The sequence below is a fragment of the Asterias rubens genome, chromosome 6 (assembly GCF_902459465.1).
Source record: "Asterias rubens chromosome 6, eAstRub1.3, whole genome shotgun sequence".
Taxonomy (NCBI): Eukaryota; Metazoa; Echinodermata; class Asteroidea; order Forcipulatida; family Asteriidae; genus Asterias; species Asterias rubens.
The window spans coordinates 4,969,852-4,989,874 of record NC_047067.1 but is presented as its reverse complement, the minus strand read 5'-3'; the positions used below and the strand labels follow the sequence as shown (position 1 = coordinate 4,989,874).

Here is a 20,023-nt window from a genome sequence, read left to right as displayed (position 1 = left end):
AATAATGCGCCAATTAATTTGAGATGTAAAGAGAATGGCGTTTTACAAAACATTTAATTTGTAACTTGAGCTCATTCAAACTTGTTTCACAATATGAAGGAACAGCCGACGCAAATAAAATATAATTCTGCACTAATTGACATAATAAATCGATTGGTTATCACAGTTTTCTCAATGACGTCACAAATCACAAGCAACGTAATATCATACAAAAGATACAACGTTTAAATCTATTTTTAGATTATAACTAACAATGTTTTTATACAGTGGCAGTTGAGTTTTCAACAATAGCGACTATTATTATTTTGCAATGTGGGGACTACCCCTTTTCGCACTTGGGCCTTTGTTCGCACTGTGCAAAAAAAAACCAACCGAAGTCGTCTGGTACCCCGTGTGCATTCCGCTCTGTAACAGTTGCATATCACTGAAACGGGTACCCTTTAAAAAAAGTATACAAAGTGCCGTGTGTTATTAAATGGGTTTATAACGTTAACGACGACACAAGGCTCACAGTGCACTCTATGATTCACAGGGAAACGTTGGTCATCAATAAATGTTAGTTTTCAGCAGCTAAAAAGGAAGATTCCCGTAGCTTTGTTTCGCGTTTTTCTCGCCTTGGTCGTCTCTCCCCGGCTGGCATGGGTTCCACGGGGCAGCAGACTAGTAGGTTTGTCGACTATTTTGTCGTGTGTGGACTAGATCCTTCGGCAGTTCTTCAACCGGGACAGTTTTCTGGTGAGTATTTCTTACTTAGATGATTTGTTTACCACACATAACTCAAGCAGCAGCCCCAATCATGCTAATGCACGCATAGTGCCACGAGATCCCATGACCATGGTGTACTGTTTCTTATCATGCCACCACGAAGAAACTGTAAGATGCTTTTGCAGATTGTATTTGAAGTATTTTCAAAATGGAAACTGTTATTTGTTACTGTTGTCAGTGCATGTTTTACCTCTGTGTGTTAGGCCTATTTAAAAGTCGACTTTAATTTAAAAGTCACAAGTCTTGTGACTTCTGAGAAAAATGTTGTGTTAAATTCATTGTGCACTGTACTGTACAAACTATTCTTGTTTTTGTGTTTTACACTAACAGTAACAGTCCAACAGTGTTAGTTAGTTCTTATCTTTTTATATGACTTAGGTAAAAGGAGAATACTTAAATGGTCATGGTAATTCACGTTTTGATTTTAGTGCAGACGTCATTGAACAATTACAATGTGAACATCATCAGTCTCTCTCTTCACTTTTTGCGCTCAAAATCAATTGATTTTGGTTTCAGTTGTTAACCTCCGTTGTTTCAGCAGCAGGCGACAAATAACAGGATGTTGTTGGTCTTTTTGTTGTTTGAAATCTTTCATTTAAAAAGTCATGCAACCATATTCTGGGAATTTGACAGTGTATACAGTATGATGCTGGCGCGTGTTCATAATCATACAATTATCGTTATGTTTTGAAAAGTTTAGGGAATTTAATATTGTACGTATTTAAAAAAGTTGTTGTTTTGTTTTTTTCTTAAATGTAGTATATATGTTTTGTATTCTTTAACCACTTGCACTTCACATCAGTATTAGGACACATATTCTGGTGCCCGTATTTTTTTCTCTCAGATTTTTGAGCTTCTGGTGTTATCGGTTACCTTTGAAACCATCATTGCCGCAATGAAATCCCGACTTCAAAAAGGAAAGACAACAATACTGTTTTCATGAAAAGGCAGTGGGATTTGTTGTTTTCTTGTGAGTAAATGTGATTAGTCACTCATTGGGAATTGCGCTGGAAGCCATGGCTGATAATCTGCCATGATACACTGGAATCTGGGAACACTCAATAGTTCCCATTGAGTTGAATAAAATGATAACAATAGTGTAACAATTGTACTAAAAGGTCTGGAATCAGGGATTAAACAATAGGCCCCATGGTAAAGGGACATTACAAGCATGAGTTCCAGTACCTGTATGGGTGAATAGCACTGTACACGTAGTGCATGCCTGTGCAAGTGCAAGCTTCACAAGGGAATGTCCTCATGAATCTACGTCAGCAGTCCAACTGACAAGAAAAAAACAGAGGGTGCGCCAGAGTTGTTCTGGGCATTTATAAATCTCTGTTTTGTGTGTATTTTTAAACACATCCGATGTGAACTGGTTAAATACCAGGCCTGGAAGTACATGCTGGAGGCCATCATCGCTTCTCCTGCCCTGGTCTTGGCCTTGGTGCCCCTTCAATTTCAAAAGTTTCCCATTGACCATTTTCTAATGGAAGTGCCCTTTGCAAAATGAAAATGACCTTGCTCTTTTTAAAGATGAAATGTCAAGCCTGAAATACACCTATAGGCCTACATGTTGTACACACTTGTCATCCGCAAACTTTGTTACAGAAGATTTTTAAAGTAAAGTGTTACTAGCCGTTCTGTGTAAACAGCAAATGGTTTGTTGTATGGAGTGCAATGATCTGCTATGCGTTTATTCTGGGAAAAAGGTTGTTTTCAAACAAAAACACACATAAAATCAAAGTATAATTGTACACTTTAATTTATTGTTTTCTGTTGTTTATGGTCTTTACTAATACAGCAATTGTGGAGTTGTTGATTGTTGATTTCCTACTGTATAAAGAATAGAATCTTATCACAAACATCATTGGTCCAGTGATTTAAGCAATGGTTTATACATACAATACAAAGCTCTTAAAACTACAAAGATGATAAGCAAGCCTCTTGTAGGTATTGTGGGTAACTTACAGTAAACAACTACTGTAAACAACACTTAAATTGTACCTACCCAATGCTGTACATTTGTTAGTACTTCCTTTGTCTCTAGATATGACCACTGCATTTGTAAGGACATTGCCTTAATGAACCCTCGGGCCTGAAACATGCCTTGGTGCCCTTGCCCTTTCAAAAACAAAGCTTTCAGCCTGTACCTATGTAAATTAATCAATGCTCTAAAAAAAAGAGAGTTTTATATTTCAAAGAAACCAAAAGGATGAGCAATCTTGAATTGACCTCCTACATGATAGGCTGGTCCTATATCATCACTTGCTTACTGTGGAATTCTGAGCGTTTGGGCCATAGAATCATAAACTGTATTGTGCTGTAAGCGTAAATTTATGCGGTAAGCATAAACCTGATACTAAATTACTAATAATCAGAAAGCTGCCTATAGTATTGTGTTGATCTACTTTTAAACAATTCTTTTTCATTGCAAAAGTGCAAAGTGTTAAAAGCAGCTCAACAACTAATGCTCATATTGTGTTACAGCTTCCTGGCATCAATCTCTCTTCCCCTGCGCTTTAGAGCAACACAATCCATGCGCAAGGTCCGAGAACAATAAAGTTTAACAACTTCAGTAGTGCCCTGCCCTCAACCCATTTTCTTCATGCCAGTCTGCGCTATCCCATTAGTTCAGGTAAATTAGTTCAATCCAATTGCGAATAAAAGATAACAAAAGATGAGACATCGTGGAAACTTATCCCAGCCATTCATCAACGAGGGTAAACAAAAACACTTCCCATCCTTGCTGCCAACTTCATCACTTGACCAAATTGAGCAAACCCCCTTTTCTGAATTCCCCCTTCGTCTAATCTCCACGGAATTCATTCGCAGTCTAAGTGACAGAGAATCCCGCGTGATCCCCTCCTTATGAGATCGGAAGACGTGCTCCGTGATTCGATAATGTGAGATGGAGTCATCCGTCGCCAGACTGACTGGCAACGTGGCCGTGTTTTCCAGGCTCGGGGGTCTGAACGTCGAAAGAAAGAGACGAAAGGGTCGTAATACCCCACTGGCCTCAGGGATGGCTTGACCCGGACAAATTCATATTATTGAGATGGGCGATCAGACAATTGAGTGCCAAATAGAAAGTGGCGCTCCCATTTGTAACTTCCTCGCAAAGTACAGATCACTTTTAAAGCTCTTAGTAAAATTGGATTCCCAATAACACACTCAATTTGTTTTGGGGTAATAAGTCTATTTAAACCGCACCAACTAATACTCGCTGGTCATGTACATCTGACTGAGCAAGTTTTCTTCTTATAAGTGGACTGATTCCAGTGGAGTTGAAGTGAGATGATTGTCTTGACTTATTATTTCCTGAAATGTGTAGTGCTAGAAACCCCACTGTTCTTAAAACCACAGGCATGCCTTACTTGCAGGTTACACAGCAAGGCCATTGTACTCTAGTCAAATTACTCCTCACATCGGAGATTAACAAATGATTAGGAAATGCATGGTACTGTAGTGTTAGATACAAATTAAAATGTTAAACAAGGGATTCTTCATAAGTGTGTCATACATGATTTACATTTATTTAAATGTCGTGTCAGTAGTCGGTCAATATGAATGGACAGTTGGACACAGTAAAATGTTTCAATGTTCAACCAAAACCCAAAGAATTTATTTCGTCCTGATGCAAATTTTACATAAACAAAAAAATCATTGCCATAGTGCCCTGCTGCTAAAGTATATCAAATTTAAAGAGCCTCTAGTTACCAGGCAAGCTTGTTGGTCTAGTGCTGAGCTTCTGTTTTAGCGTGGCAAAGGTCCCGGGTTCGAATCCCACTCACCCAGGTAATATGCCTAGACATGGATTTTGTTCACAGGACTCTGGAAAGTACTGAGGTTGCAGTGTTTGAAAGTTGAAACACATTGGTGTAAGAGTAAAATTTAAATAACAATCAAGATGCAAATTTAGTGAATGTTTTTATATTAAGTGTGTTTCAAACTTTAATTATTTAAAAATTTCAGATAATGCCAGATGATAAGTCGTTGAAATGTTATATTGAAATGTTGTTGACCGTCGAATTTTCGTGTTTGACAAGTTTTCTTGTCCTAGTGTCAACAGCTGATTGAACTACCTGCAATCTGTTGGGTTGTTGCCAAATAATCTGTTGTCGTTCAAAGGTTAATAAAAATTCACTGTATTCAAATAAACAAGATGATGCAAGTGAGTATTCTGTGATTGCCCAATCCAGTATAAAGGTACAATGGTTTTCCATTTGTATTATGGAGTGCAAAGCTTTAAACCAACAATTTTTATTTCACAACAATTTAATATGTCAAGGAAAGAAGTATTATATGCAAAGTGAAAACACTCAAACACGCTTTGTGATCTTACCTACTAAACAGGTCTCTCTCAAAAGTACTGGAAACTGTTTTTATTGAAGAAGGGGTAGCATGCTTTCCATTTGAATGAAATATTTGAATATATTTATCTAACCTAAGGGAGTAAGAGAGGAATATTGTAGATGTATTAATTTTGAGAAATGTTAGTCATTTGAGTCTTTGTGCAGGTTATTTTTTTGTATTTTTAGGGAAAAACAGTTTTAGTTCTCTCGTCTATACATTCAAATGAACCTCAGTCGATGAAGGCTGCTTTTAGTTGACCCAAGGTCCTAAGAACTCGACCGATTCTCATTTGAATATATCCTCATAGAAAGAAATAATCAATTCGGCCTGAAGGTAAACTTGACCATCGAGTTAAGAGTGATTAATTCTTGATCACGATAGAAGAGGTCTGTCCTGATGAAGTTAATGAAACGGTCTGATGAGTGGAATGACCGAAGTAAATGGAATGCACATCATAATTTCTAGTGATTAGATATTTAACGGCTGTTATTGCATAATATTTAAATGGTACACGGGTGGTTTTTGTCAGTGTAATGTTGAGTTATAATATATGCAAAGAAAGATGCAACAAAAGTCACCTGTCAAAGTTTCAGCTGAACACAGTGTCTACTTATTTTTCAAAACAGCAAAAAACTTTTAAAACATTTTCATCAAGAATGTTGAATCCATCCACGTTTAGCATGGTGACAGCGGTTACCAATCGCATCTCTGGGCGCAGCATTAACAAACAGACATTTCAATCACCAAAATTTTTTGAAATCCTTTTTTGATTTCTAATCCACTGGGCACCTCAGATGAAATAATTTTGCAGTCTGATGCTTTATAAACTATCCTATCAGATCCTATCTATTGTTCTGTTTGATCAATCTGAATTCCAGTTTGTTACCACTCCTGGTTATTACACTGTGCATGACCTGCCCTCTCTTTATTTTCAAATGCACCGTCAAGATTTACTGAAATACTCTGACTCTCTGTAGTAATGACTTTTCCCTCCCATAATACAAGAAGGTTTTTAAGACTCAATCTCTTTTAAGGCTCAAGCGCGATGTGTATCAGGAAAAATGTTGTTGGATGCAGAGCTCAATGGTTCCTTTGTACCAAGTTGCATTCATGAGAGACGACATAAACTTCATCAATCGACTAAATGAATTCCCAGGGTCCTTTTCTTTTCATTTTCAAGAGATTTTGGTTCTGCAAACATCTGCTGTTTGGAATATTAACAGCAGCTGCATAGGTATACTCTTGATTCCCTGTAGTTGCCAGAGGTTATGGAGCTTGAGGAAAGAAGTGAAATGTGCATTTTGACTTGTCACGTTGTGCAAGTGTAGTTTTTTAAAATGAGTATTCCATATGTGTTTTTAGAGCTTTCCCAACTCAACTTTGGACTTTGGCATCCTGTCGGCTTACGTGGAAAGTTTGGTGTTTGATGTTTGTTGAGATGACCCTGGAACAAGTGGGATTTATCAATGCGGGGTGATTAAAAAGATTTGAACGATTCAGAAGATTGAGAAATAGGTTTAAATTGAATGATAAATTGATTAGCTTAAATATTAAAAAAATACTTGAAAAAAAGTAGTTTTAAGGCTTTAGCTTAAATATTAAAAAAATACTTGAAACAACAGTAGTTTTAAGGCTTGATACTTCTTTATTGCCTTGGTGCCTTTAAATAACAATACCTCTCTGTTATTTCTGAGAGTTATACAAGTATCTTTTAGTTGTTTGGTATTGAAGTAGTATGTACTTCGCATAGAGCTTTTTTCAATTAAAACAGCTCAATATGAAACTGTGGATAGTTTATTTTAAAATGTTTGATTCCGGTCTTGTGGCAAATGTTCTGGCCCAGTAAAAGTTTTGAGCTACAATCCCTGCTTTTCTTTGTTACACGCCTCTAGTACCCAGTTCGTGTCTCTGCATGTTGATGAAGAATGTTTTTTACATAACAATCTCCAGTAAGTGAAACCATAGACTGAGGTCTTTTGCATGAGGCGTGGTGAATATCACAATCAATCAGAATCTATAATTAAACGAATATCATGGTCTATCTCAAACATCTGTTGAAAAACCCCTAAAATATTCTTGGAATATTCCATGATGCACATCTCTGTAATCATTCAATTAAGTAGGAATATAGACCTTAATGTAGGCAGTTTATCTTTGGTTAAAGGCAGGTATGGGATTTTTCCCCGATTTCAGGATTTTCTCACAATATTTTTTTGAGCCTCCAAATATTCTCGATAGAAGGAAAGTCACAAAGAGAAAGAAAGTGCACATTGTGTCCTAACCTAAACCTGATATCAATTTCTGGTAATAAAGCACATCATCTGTAAACCTCAGCACTGTATTGTAAAATCCGGGAGAATTGAGAAAGGTGCGTCCTTTCTCTGTGCTGGGAGGTTCTGGGTCTGAGGGGGAACCAGGGCCCAATTTCATAGAGCTGCTAAGCAAAACAGTTTGCTTAGCAAGAAATTTCTTCCTTGACAAAGACAGGATTAGCAACAAAATTTCCATTTGTTGCATATTGCTTGTTACTGGTATTCAGCCGTTGTTTGCTTATCCATGAAAATCCTGGGCCCTGGGCTTGCATGCAGTTTTTTTCAGGAATATTTAAATTCATCAAATCTCACTTCTACAAGGGGGACCTTTACTTGAGGGAAGTCAAAACTCAAAGAGCATCATGGCAATGAACAGGGGCATGGAGGCAATTGGGAATATAAATTTCTACTATTGAATGATTTATGAATTATTAATCAGGCCCGCAAGGGATGTCCACATATAATACAAAAAACCTTTGTCTATGATCAGAACAGAAATATAGAAAGTTCTTAAATCATGTACAGCTGCGCATGGGATATCTCTCTAAGCCTGAAAAGCCATGCACCTCTTTTTACGCTTGATATGTCTCGAAAAGCATTTTTTTTGCCGTTATTTGAAAGCCTTCTCCAGTCAGCTTTGTTTGAAATTCAGTGTACGGTACGACCGGAACAAAGGAGTGCCGAGTCCGCTGGGTAAAACCCATCGTATAGTTTGGCAATGACGTCTGATGTAATACCAACACAGCTGCAGTGGGTACCTTTTGTCGTGCGCGTGTGCCCTTTGTCTATTCGAATGGTTGGACTTCGAATTGTTGAAGAGTGAAGGGGGGGGGGATAAAGTCGTTGAGGAAATTGCCCTGAAATAAAGTGGATGACTGCTAGTATGAAAGCTTTGTTGTTGAACACTGACGCACAATACCAAAATGGATTTAGACTTTGTTCATACATCCTTGCAGAGAGAGAACAATTTACATGATAAAAGTCATCTTGTCACCTTTAGATCCTGGAGGGGAATGTTTATCATAACGTTTTGTAATATATTTATTTTCAGATGTAGGAGTCATAATGCTGTTTGTGGGGGAAATTTAAATCCCCTTTCCAATTGTGCAATATTGAACATTCAATTGTAGATCTCAGATTTGGAACAGTTGTCATCATTTTAACTTTGCTGGTCGAAACGTTAGGCCATAAAATATATTTTTCAATATACCTTAGGTCCTATTGGTTGGTAAGCAGTTTGCAACAGCTTGTTCTATATTCTAAAATTAATATAATTTCAGTACACAGTGTCTTATGTTTGCAGTTAAATGCAGTTAAATGTAGTCTGCCTCTAATGGTATATTATTACCATGCTGGTGCATGTCTAGCCTTGTCCAAGGCTCTTTTTAAGTAAGCACTGGCCCGCTCTAACTCCACAACATAGCATTGGACGACGAAGTGCATTAGAGTACTGGCACGGTATATAACTTTTTGTCGCTATTGGCTTTCCCTGCCAGGGTTCTTGTCTTTTGTTTCGTCTGTAGTGTTTTGTGTTCCACCCCCACTGGAGGTGTTTCCTACACAATCCTTATATCTGCCCGCGGCCAGGCCAGGTTTCTCAGTAATTTGCTAGTGTTTTTGCATATTTTTAAGCTGTTCTCTTTCTATTTCCATTGTATTGCTTTTTCTTGTAAATCTTTGATGTGCAATTTTTTAATACTTGTTTGTGTTTTTTTCATGTTTGCTGGCAAATAAAATGAAATGAAATGAAATGAACAGTACTTGATACCGTAGGGTCAAAGCATGGTTTTGTAAAGGTTTTTCAACATAGTACAACAAAGCCGAACTAGTTGCGGCTTCTTTTTTGGACAGGGCTAGTACATGTACTATACCAGCCATTCTCCATAGAATGTAAACATCTATGATAGGCCTATATGAGTTGCACACAAATCAATAAATTATGATTCTCTTTGAGTAGACTGACAATACCGAAATTCTAGTTATTTTTGAGGCACCATGCTCGATCAATGAGGAAATGACATTCGCATGTGCCTGTTCGAATGGTTTTCTCATGCCATTGCAATGCATGGATCTGAACAGTGCAGGCGCTGTCTTTATGTAAACACTGTTTGTTTTGTCATGCTAGAAGGTCACGTGTTTGGCTTGGAATAATAATTGTACAACATGTAAGACTTGATTTTTTTTAGCATGTTGGAACACAGACATTTCAAAGCCACATGGTGGACAGATTTGCTGGAAAGTTACATTTTACATCGCACAATGTACATGTAGGCCTACTTGTACATGTACATTGTACAGTAAACACAATTCAATGTTTAAGGTCCCAGGTCAAAATTCCAGTTGAACCTAGTTAACTGGGGTCAACTGGTTAAACTGGAAAGTGACCAAACTCGTCCATTTTCCATATTAACCAACTGGTTTGGACTAGGGGTTCCTCCATGGTTCAACTAGGTTGAAATTATAAACCAGTTGGTTTCTGTCCATTTTCCATATTAAACCAACTGGTTTTAACTGTGTTTAACTAGTTTATCAACTGGTTTCAACTAGTTCCAGTTAAACCCAGTTTAACTAGGTTCAACTGGAATTTCGACCTGGGGTACCATTTCCGTGCTGAAAGTGAAAGTGTACAAAGTCATGTATGATGTGTACATGTAGACTATATGTGTATGCTGATTGCAGTGCACTAATAATGTCAATAATACATGTTTTGCGATGTACAGTTGATACACACATGTACATGTACAGTGTACTACATTTTGCCACAACTTGGAAACTTTTTCATCACACTTGTAAAATAACATACATCATGTACAGTTCCTTGTGTACATGCAGGCAGTACCGGTATGTACATGTGTACGTTAATACATTTAACTGTATACAAACAGTACCTCCCAGAATGGACATCCCAGAATGTACTGTACAGGTGCAATGTTATGTATTCTGTACACTGCAATGCAGTATGCATCAGAGGGATTGGGATGGGGGGGGGGGCGTGTCACTACATCAGAAAAATTAGATCATGGATGAAGATTATGTTGAGATTTAGGTTAAAAGAACGATAGGTCCCCGGTAAAACCAGTAAGAATCACATGATTACAACTGTTTAATTCTAAATTTGGTCGCATGATGTCATGATCGCATTATGAAATACAAGAGACCTGGATTCGAAATCAGTGCAGAACGTGGTTTTGAGAGTGTGTGAGGTTGCTCAACTGATCAAAGGTTACAGTGTGTAGAACAATCGGATTGAATGTATGATGTCACCGCAGATGATCAAAGGCCAGGTCAGTGAGTAAATGACTCTGAATGGATTGATAGTGAATGTTTGCTTAGAAGATTGTAAATGTACTGGTTGTTTGAAATGAGATGTTATGGTTTACACGTACGTGCAACCGACCATTTCAGAAACGGTTACATGTTCTACAAAATAATCGCAAACGCACTGGCTTAGTCACAAGCGTCTGACAAGCTCTGAACATAAATCACCAGATAGCTTCAGGAACGTGTATCAAATAAACAGAATGACGTTATTTTGTGAACACCTACATCATAGGGCCTAAAATAAAAATAAAAATGTGTATTTAGATAGTTTTGCCAAAATGTTCTCATAATTATAACATTCACAATGTAGAACGTTCTGACCTAAATATTTATGGTTATTAAAATTATTAAATGAAGATCTATCAACATATTTTGCACCGATGATAAACACAGTATGCATATAATTAATTGATAGACAATCTGAGAAAGCCTCCAGTTAGTGTTATATGGTGTTATCCAACAGGGTCTTGACAGGAGAGTTTAGTCTGCTCCCCTTTTGATGGCAGTGTACAATCAACCTAGTATTTCTGTTGAGATGCACACAGGGTACATGACTAAGATTGTGGAAGGATTTTTAGAAAGTTTACTGTGGGCATGAACAGCACCTGTAAATAAACAATGAAATACCACACTGAAAAGGGAGCATTTGCAGAGCACTTCAATAAACAACATCTTCATGGGGGGGGGGGGGGGAGGTTAGAGGCATAGACATATTTAGGGAGACCATCCCTCATTTGGGGGGGGGGAGAGAGGAGGTAAGGGGGCAAGGGTTCTTAAGGTCACAGTGGATGCTGCCCTGCCCCTTGCTTTAGAGTTTATACATTGATGAACACCAAGCAACAAAAGGAAGACACTTGTACAATGAAAATGGTGCTGGTTCATCAACATTATGTAACAAATTGGGGGGGGGGGTGGCAAACACTAAATTAAGCGTTTGTGAAGAAGGGGGCATACATGTTGCCTACCCTCCTGGTATTCTTGTAAAACAAGGGAAGCTTATTAATCAAAGATTCAGTACACTGTCAGGTCATACATTTACCTTGGTTAATGATAAGTAATGGGTGGCATGTTTGTCGTTGCTCTATGTTTCACATTATTACAACACTGTTTGATTGGTACTAATTGCAGTTGGCACCATTGGTGCCACTTCCATCCTTAATGGCATTATTAGTAGCAGTGGTAGCTGAATACAATGCATTAGGTTTATTGATGTAAGGCATTTAAAGCTTACTGAGAAAGAGGTGGTTTATTGATGCAGGGCTTATTGGGAAAGAGGTCGCTGACCCCTGGCGTGATCCTTTTACCGAGAAAAAGAAACAGTACATAAACTGTTGAGGGACAGGTATGGCGTATAGAAGCAAAGGGCAAGGTCTGGTCCTTGCTTTCTGCATGAAGGAAAGAAGGAACAATGACAGTACATTTATACAGCAAAATAGTATGAACCCATGCCAATGGCATTCACTGCGGTTGGTTGTTAAAACATGGAGGACAGGAACATGAAGTGAAAACTCAAGGCTAAGATCTCAGACTGTTTGTTTCTGTAGTGTAACAAATATTTGGCGATCTCAGTCTTGTGTTCTTTTCTTGGGTTTTGAGTTTCGAGGTTTCTTATTTGAAGAGCACGTTCAGGGGTTTTATCCCTAAGTTTCAAGTTCATTTTTCAAGTTAGTTCTCAAGTAACACACTATGAATTTACCATTGTAAATCAAAATGTTGGCTTATTATAACAATGTTCCTGTATATAAAGAGGTATTTGGCCAGTCCCAGTGATCTTTTTACTGTACTAAAATTATACAACCACAGAAAAACAGTTTTTTATATATTTTTATTTGATTGAAAATTGCATCGCAGCAGCTACCACACAGTCCATTTGAATATAATGCTGTTCAAATTAAAATATCAAACAAAAATCTGGGGTAAAAAAAAAACCCAGAACAGAACTCACAAAGCACAATGCCACTGAATGGAGCATTTCTTTTAGCTCTTGAATTGAAGGGGTGGCCTAAATATGACAGCTCAGTAGCTTATAAAGAGGTTTATTGAGGCTGTATAAACAAGCTTGACTATTATTGTGGTTAGAATGAGGCATGTCAGGTTATTGTAGTCACTGTTTGACAGCTGTGGTTATTTGTGCATCTTGACAGTAAACCCCTTGTCATATTATTACAATTTTTGTACACTTGTCAGTTGGTGTTTTTGTTCTGAAAACAAGCGGTATTCCTTTATCGTCTATCGTCTATCGTCGGAGACAATCGATGAGCTGTTATTATTTTTTGTTTACATGCATGGGTGTTGGATAGGAAAAACAAACGACAAAACACAATTGGTTCACATTGTATTTCTACATGGTGTTGTATTTTACAAGCTCATTTTAAAATGTAATGTTTTGTTCTTGTTTTCGAGCAGCTGCCTTATGGAGAAACATTCAGTGTTTGTTTTGTTATTTTGTTTTTAGCCATTTGTTATGCTACAGTTTCTGCATGAAGGCTTTCAATTTGTTATCTGTTTAAAATACAGATCTATAGAGAGAAGTCTGTGGTCTTTTCTCTATGGTAATACACAGCAATGACATTGGAATGGACGTACATAATTATGCACATTTCTACCTTATACTACTCGGGTGGGATTCAAACCCACGACCCTTGCAATTCTAGAGCAGTGTCTTACCAACTAGACTACCAAGGTTGCCCGGTAGCTCTTATTTTTTCACAGGCCTCAGGGAAGTACTGAGTACACAGTGCTAACACACATCGGTGTATGGGTGAAAAAAAAAAAAAATTAATATTCTTTATCCCGATGCAAATTTAACATCTAATATACCTTATACTAGGGTCTACATTTTCATGCTGTGTTAAACAAAAATTCCACTCAAGTTGGTGAATGCCCACCAGGTCACTGCAGAATGCAGATTCCTCTTCCTTCAGGTTTTCACATTAAAAAGAAATTACATTAATTTAAACTCGTACCCTAATTTCCTCTCTTCAAAAGATAATTTTTTGAAAGGAAATTGTCAGCTATCTTTTTGAATGCCTGAAGACTTAAACCTCGTTTCTATTTTACTTAAACGAATTCATCAGATTTGTTGGCGCCAGCCCCGGTAAGGGGGGGGGGGGATTTGTAGCTTAATTTACTTTTGTATGCTCACTGTCGGGTTAAGTTGTCAACATTTGTACGTGTCATTTTATCTTGTAACTTACTAAGACAATTTAGACTGTCTTCCTCTTAGCATACGTGCCTTGGATTATTCCGGGCTTATTACTAGCTGTAGGCTGGAGAGGCTATTGCCCCTAAATTGGGTTGGTCGTTAGTGCTGAATAGATATTGTACCCAAATATAAATTGTACCCATTTGCAAATTGTACCCACATACAAATTGTACCCAAATTAAAATTGTGTACCAATTGGATTCATAAACACCCTTTGCACAGAAAAATGGCCCAACTTAAAAGTGTATAACACGACACAATAAATTCACTCTTGGTTAATATTATAACAAACTATGGTAACAAAATTGTAATATGAGTCATATATGCCTAGATACGCAATTAATTTTGTATTATTAAAAGTGTTTACTAAAAAGAAGTGTTAATGAAATATTTCATTTGAGAAATATAAACAATTTCTGATGATCGTTCATCTAGAATTGGTATCTTAAATTTAAGAAAAGGTTAGGCCTATTGGATCAATGTACATAATACATGTGTACGTGAAAGATCTACATGTATGGATGTAGGCATTTTCAATATTTTCACCTTCGTGAATAGATTACATATTTTATTCATCATAATACAAGAACCAAATCCTCCTCAATTCCTCGCCATTCCCTCTTCAAGATTATGCAAATCTGGAGAATGAGTCAAGTGTTGAGTTCGTCCACAGGTCATCGTGATACAAGGTGGACGTCATTCAACGTACGATGGCTGAATGAAAGGGGGTTCTCTAGCACTAAGCAGCAATACAAGCAATCAGGTGTTGGAAAAAATCCCAAATATTAATTTTTGATGAGTGGTCAGAAAATGGTGCGCTTATAAAACAAGGCCGTACTACACTATTAGAGTGTGGGAAGTGCTTTTGGATTGGGGTCACACAAGGGACAATGGATGTTTGCATTTCCTTACGTGATGAGATGATATTCTATTCTCTCTTAAAGGGAAGGTGTATGTTGGGTGATTAAAAAAAATTAACGACAATAAAAACTTAGAATTGCGCCATCTTTTTCTAGTATGAAACGTCTGGAGAAACATTCCAAATCAACATAAATTTAGTTATAGAAAAAGATGTACGTTTTCATCCCTCAAAATTTGAATCTAAGAAACGTTTCTGTTGGTGTTGGAATTGTTTCTCAGATTGTGTATTCCTTTTAGGGATTATTTCTTCCTGTGTGGACATAAATCGCTCCGGATTTTGGTGATATCTCAAAAACGTGATCACCTTTTGAAATGAAATTTCAGTTTATTGATACACTATATTTATATAGGATTAAAACAGTCAAACGGTTCAAAAAACTAACCATACTTTGCCATTAAATATCAGTTAGCAGGATACCTTATATCGTAGGTTGATATATAAATTAGTTGTCAACTTGAAAAAAGGGGGAAATGTGAGTACTATGTAATGGACTTGTTATTATATTCATCGGGCACAGTATACAGCTATATTGATGTTTAGTGCACACTTACTGTATAGCGTAACACATTGATTGAATTGATTTTTCTTTCCCTGACATTATTTTTCTATTTTGTTCTCAAAATCAATTCTTTGGAAGGACTTCAGTAATTTTTTGTAGAAATTAATGTTTCGTCATGTTTCATTTGTAAGGGCTTGTTAAAGTGATGTTTCTCACTTGATTTTTTAATTAAAAAAAAATGTTTTGCTATGTTAAAAAAATTATTGTAATTTTTTTTCCCTTTTCTTTTTTAAACGATTACCTATTCTCAGTCAGTTTCCCTTGCAGTTTATTACTTGATATCTTTGAAAAATATGTAATTTTTTTAATACGGAAATGAGAAACATTTCATTGATTGGGAATGCATCAACAAAATCAATTTGTATTTATTCCCTTAAAATTTAATTTTATTATCCAAAATGACCTTGATTGGCCATAGTTTGCTTATTTTTAATTAATTTATATTATGCCAACCCCACTTGGCATATAAATAGGCATTCCAATCTAATGAGTTAAAATTCTTGTGTCACAAAATGTAAAAAAAAACATCTTAAAAATATTGTTTTACAAATTTGCATAATTTAGCCCTTGACTCACTAATAAGGTACTTGAGAACCAGTCATCGTTTCTAACCGCTGTATGACATTGACATTTGCCTGGACCTGGCCAATGAGTAATAAGGAGTCTCGCTTTAGTAATCTCACATTCGACATTTCTAACCACTGGCTGGATCGGGTTGGGTTTTGTGTAGTCGGGGCGGGGGGTGGGGGGGGCCTTTAAGATGATGTTTCAAGTGAATGTACTGTAAGGACATAACTGGAGATCCGTAAAAAATGATATTTCCAAATAAGTGAAGTATCTTGTCTTTTGGATGAAGTGCAAGTGCACCCGCCAAGTGCACTCATTCCTGGTTGGATTTAAAGATGGTGATTCAAGTGTGGGTACTTATACTGATGAGGATGAAACTAGAGGAGTTTACGGCTGTATTAAAATAATATTGTCCAAATATGTGAAGTATCTTGTCATTTAGTAAAACTGCAAGTGCACTTATGAGCTCAGTTTCACAAAAATGATGCTTTGTACCAGAATTAGGTTTCCAGCTTTCGCTAAAGTTTCGCTTGGCAGAAAAATTATAAGCATTTTTTTCTGCTCTTAAAAGCAGCTCTATGAAATTGGGTCCTGGTTTAATGGGCCCCCATATTGTGCCTTGAGTACATGTATGTTAATCAATCAAAACAATTGATAAACATTGGTAAGATCTACAAAAATAGGTTCAAAGGCATTTTTACAGAAAGGACAACAATTATTATTGTAGAAAATCCTTGAGCACAAATTCATGAGTTTGCAGTCTCTTTTTGAAAATGTCTGTAGGGAATTTGTTCCATTTTAGGTGATGCTCTGAAATTTGCAATGCATGGTGGCCATGAATATTGGAGTTAAGTTTTCATTCGGGAGGAGGAGGGGGGGGGGAGAACACATGTATGTGGTTAAACGTTGGTCGCAAAACGTAGGTTGCATGATGATGACTGATGTTACCAATTTAGTAACAGATTTTGTATCAGACCTGTTCATTGAAGAGTTTGGTTATGAAAGACAATAACAGCATGTACACTAAGGCTACTGTTGGCTGGCGCTTTGGCTTGGTCACCATGGTAACATGCATTGCATGAAGCGTAGGCTGACCTTAGCAACGACCACAGCCATTAGCAGCTAATTCAGGCACCAGTCCAATGTACATGTAAACTACACAGCATTTGACCTTGTATTATGGGACATGGACTCTGCTCACCAAGTCATGATATGTCCAGTGTTCTTGGCAGAGATCTGCCAAGATAAACACACTCTACTGGCCTGTTCATGCTGAAAGCCCACCCATTGTTGTTTTTATAATATATTATTTCAATAATATCATTTCAAGATTGTTTTCACCATATAAGGCCAGGGGGTGATCATGTGGTGTATCCACGCAGGAAACCCTTATCAGATTGCATCGGAATTGCATATTAGCTCGAGAAAAAGAAAAAAATGGAAATTGAAGTTCTGGTACATTCTTCACATTCCATCTTTTCCTTCTTATGTTTCTACTGTGACCCTTGACCCTCTGTGGTGTAAACAAAGTCGATTGTAACCAGTCATGTTCCTTTATGACAGGTATACCTGCTGAAAGATTGCAAAAATTCCTTGAAGATCACATGATATTGATATGTTGTGTTTGGAAAGCTTTGAGAAAGCTGTACACGTTTGTTTCACAAATAACATTTTTTCGTAATGCTGGGAACTTGTCACTCAAAACACTGCTCAATCAATTTCATATACAGAAATTTGAATGGGATATGATCATACTACAGACCTGGCACTAAACAAAACTCAATTAAACTCCATTTGTTGATTGTTGTGCGATACAAGTTTAATACAATCTGGAGAATGTAGATCATCTGAGTAATCATTATAATTGTCATTTTAAACTATTGATAACAATTACAGTGTACCTAATGTACTATACACTCATTAACGCTGGTGGAGTCACCATAGTAATGTAGTTCATTTACCAGGCAACTTCACATAGAAACTGGTGATCTAGTTTTATGGTGGCCATTAATGGTAAGTGAGTAATGGCCGTAACGAGAATCCATACCATTGGTGCCATGGGATCTAGTCTTCAACCAAAACCCAATCACTATAAACTTAATGACGTTCGTCATGGCAATAAAGTGGCGATCCACATTAATACTGTAGTACTAAAAGTACATGATATTTGCGACAATATGAATCACTGATTTTGTAGAAAGGAATTAAAAATTGGGCGTTACATAAAGAAAATTATGCATGTACAGTATACAGGCTTTATGTAAAGTATGTTTTGCATAATGGGAGTTCATGCGTGTTACTAAATGTAAAGCCAGAAAACTTACAAAGACTTCAAGAGAATCAATTACCATAGCAACTTGTTTTACTTGTTGGCTTCATTTGTTCATAATTATGACATTTTGTATTGTGTCTTCTTTAAAAAAAAAACATTTCATTGCTTAATTGGGGGGGCTGGGGAATGTATAAACACAGATAATTTGTTTTAAATGCAACTCCTTTTTGATGCAAGTTAAACTTTGTACACATCAAGCATGCAAAGGCAAGGAAGGTCTCTTCACTGCCATCTTACACAGTAGTCAGAAAATGCATTCCAAAAACAATCTACTTGTAGAGATTTGTCGTTCTACAATTCTAATACAGAGAGCAGAAAGTCATCCGATAGCCTGGAGATATTTTCTAAACAGTGCATTCCAAGAACATTTCACGAGATAAGAAACAATGCCAGGAAAGATAGATTCCACCTTGATCAGTTCCTTTTTCAGTGGGAAAGGTTGTTAACATTTTATTCATGGAATGTAGTATTTATAACGGCAAGGTGTGGCTTGTTTTGTGCATAAATATTTCAAAAAGAAAAACTTCAAGAAGCAATCAGCTTGACTACTCAAACTTGAATTAGCCAACTGGAGAAGTTGCTTTTAAGATTTTACTTTTAACTAAAAGTAAAGTTTAGAAGATAAAAAGTCAACATTTCTCAACAGAATACAGGATCTATATTAAGAGTTTATCAGAGCACCCATTCAAATATACCCATCACCCACGCCCGGTACGCCCATCAAAGATCCTTTCCTTCCTCTGTGGTGCACCCCTTGTAATCCTGGGTTCCTTAATCATCATCCAAAACCATCTTCAGTAACGGTTTCTTGTTCTCTTGTTTTTTATGTCCTGAAGTTTTGAGGGAAAAAAACAAACACAAATTTAAGGTCTTGTACCCTTTTATCGGAGCACGTTTTCTGGTGCTTTTAAAACGTGTTCGTGACATTTGTAGAATTGAAAGGCTTCTGTACAGTGAATTTGTGGAGTATTTAAGGAATAGAAAGTGATTCGTTCTAGACAAGGAACTGCAAGTACAGGAAACCTTCTAAGGTCTTTCACCATCATGCTGTGTGATGTGTTGTCATTATCGATAAGATATTGGATTTTTTTCCAAAGAGAAGTGTGACTGAAACTTTGTTGGTTGGGAGTGTGTATACGTACTGTGCACTGTAGTTCTTTATGTGCTGATGATGTGTCACTGGTTAAGTTGAAATCGAATACACTAAAAGACAAAGCCTTGAAACTTTGTCTGTAATCTAGATCAATAAAATGTAAGATCAACATACATTTTACAGACAATATCCCATGCAGAAAGCTGCTTAGTATCTATTTTTTTATATCAATAAATTATCAACATAAAACATCTTTAAAATAAATTGTCAAGTTTATCAAATACAGAATCTTCCATGAAAGCTTTTCTTCATGTACTTGCATTTATTATCCGATGTTGCAAATTCTGAGATATTATTTGATGACCATCCATCGTGGGATGTGAGATGAAGAAAGCGATCATCAGTTACTCATTTTGCGGATGATAACCGTGAAGAATCTGAGAGAAGATAAAACATGAATAGCATTCCCAGATGAGGTACATGGGTAGGGTATACACTGTCATGTACATGTACAGCCTGTAGTGACTCACTGGATAGTTGGCATTGCAGGAACATCCATTATTTATACTCGCTGTCAGATTGTGATTGATAAGG

The 20,023-nt window shown here is 36.9% G+C and overlaps 1 protein-coding gene across 1 annotated transcript in view; it reads left to right on the top strand.

The window, feature by feature from the left end:
• The first annotated feature begins 511 nt into the window (after positions 1 to 511).
• The window catches only part of LOC117291960 (DENN domain-containing protein 5B-like), a 48,666-nt gene continuing 29,154 nt past the window's right edge, over positions 512 to 20,023 (top strand). The window contains exon 1 of the mRNA XM_033773983.1: positions 512 to 735. Coding sequence (XP_033629874.1) covers positions 639 to 735 — 97 coding nt within the window. The 5' untranslated portion in view covers positions 512 to 638. The remainder of the gene's footprint in view (positions 736 to 20,023) is intronic.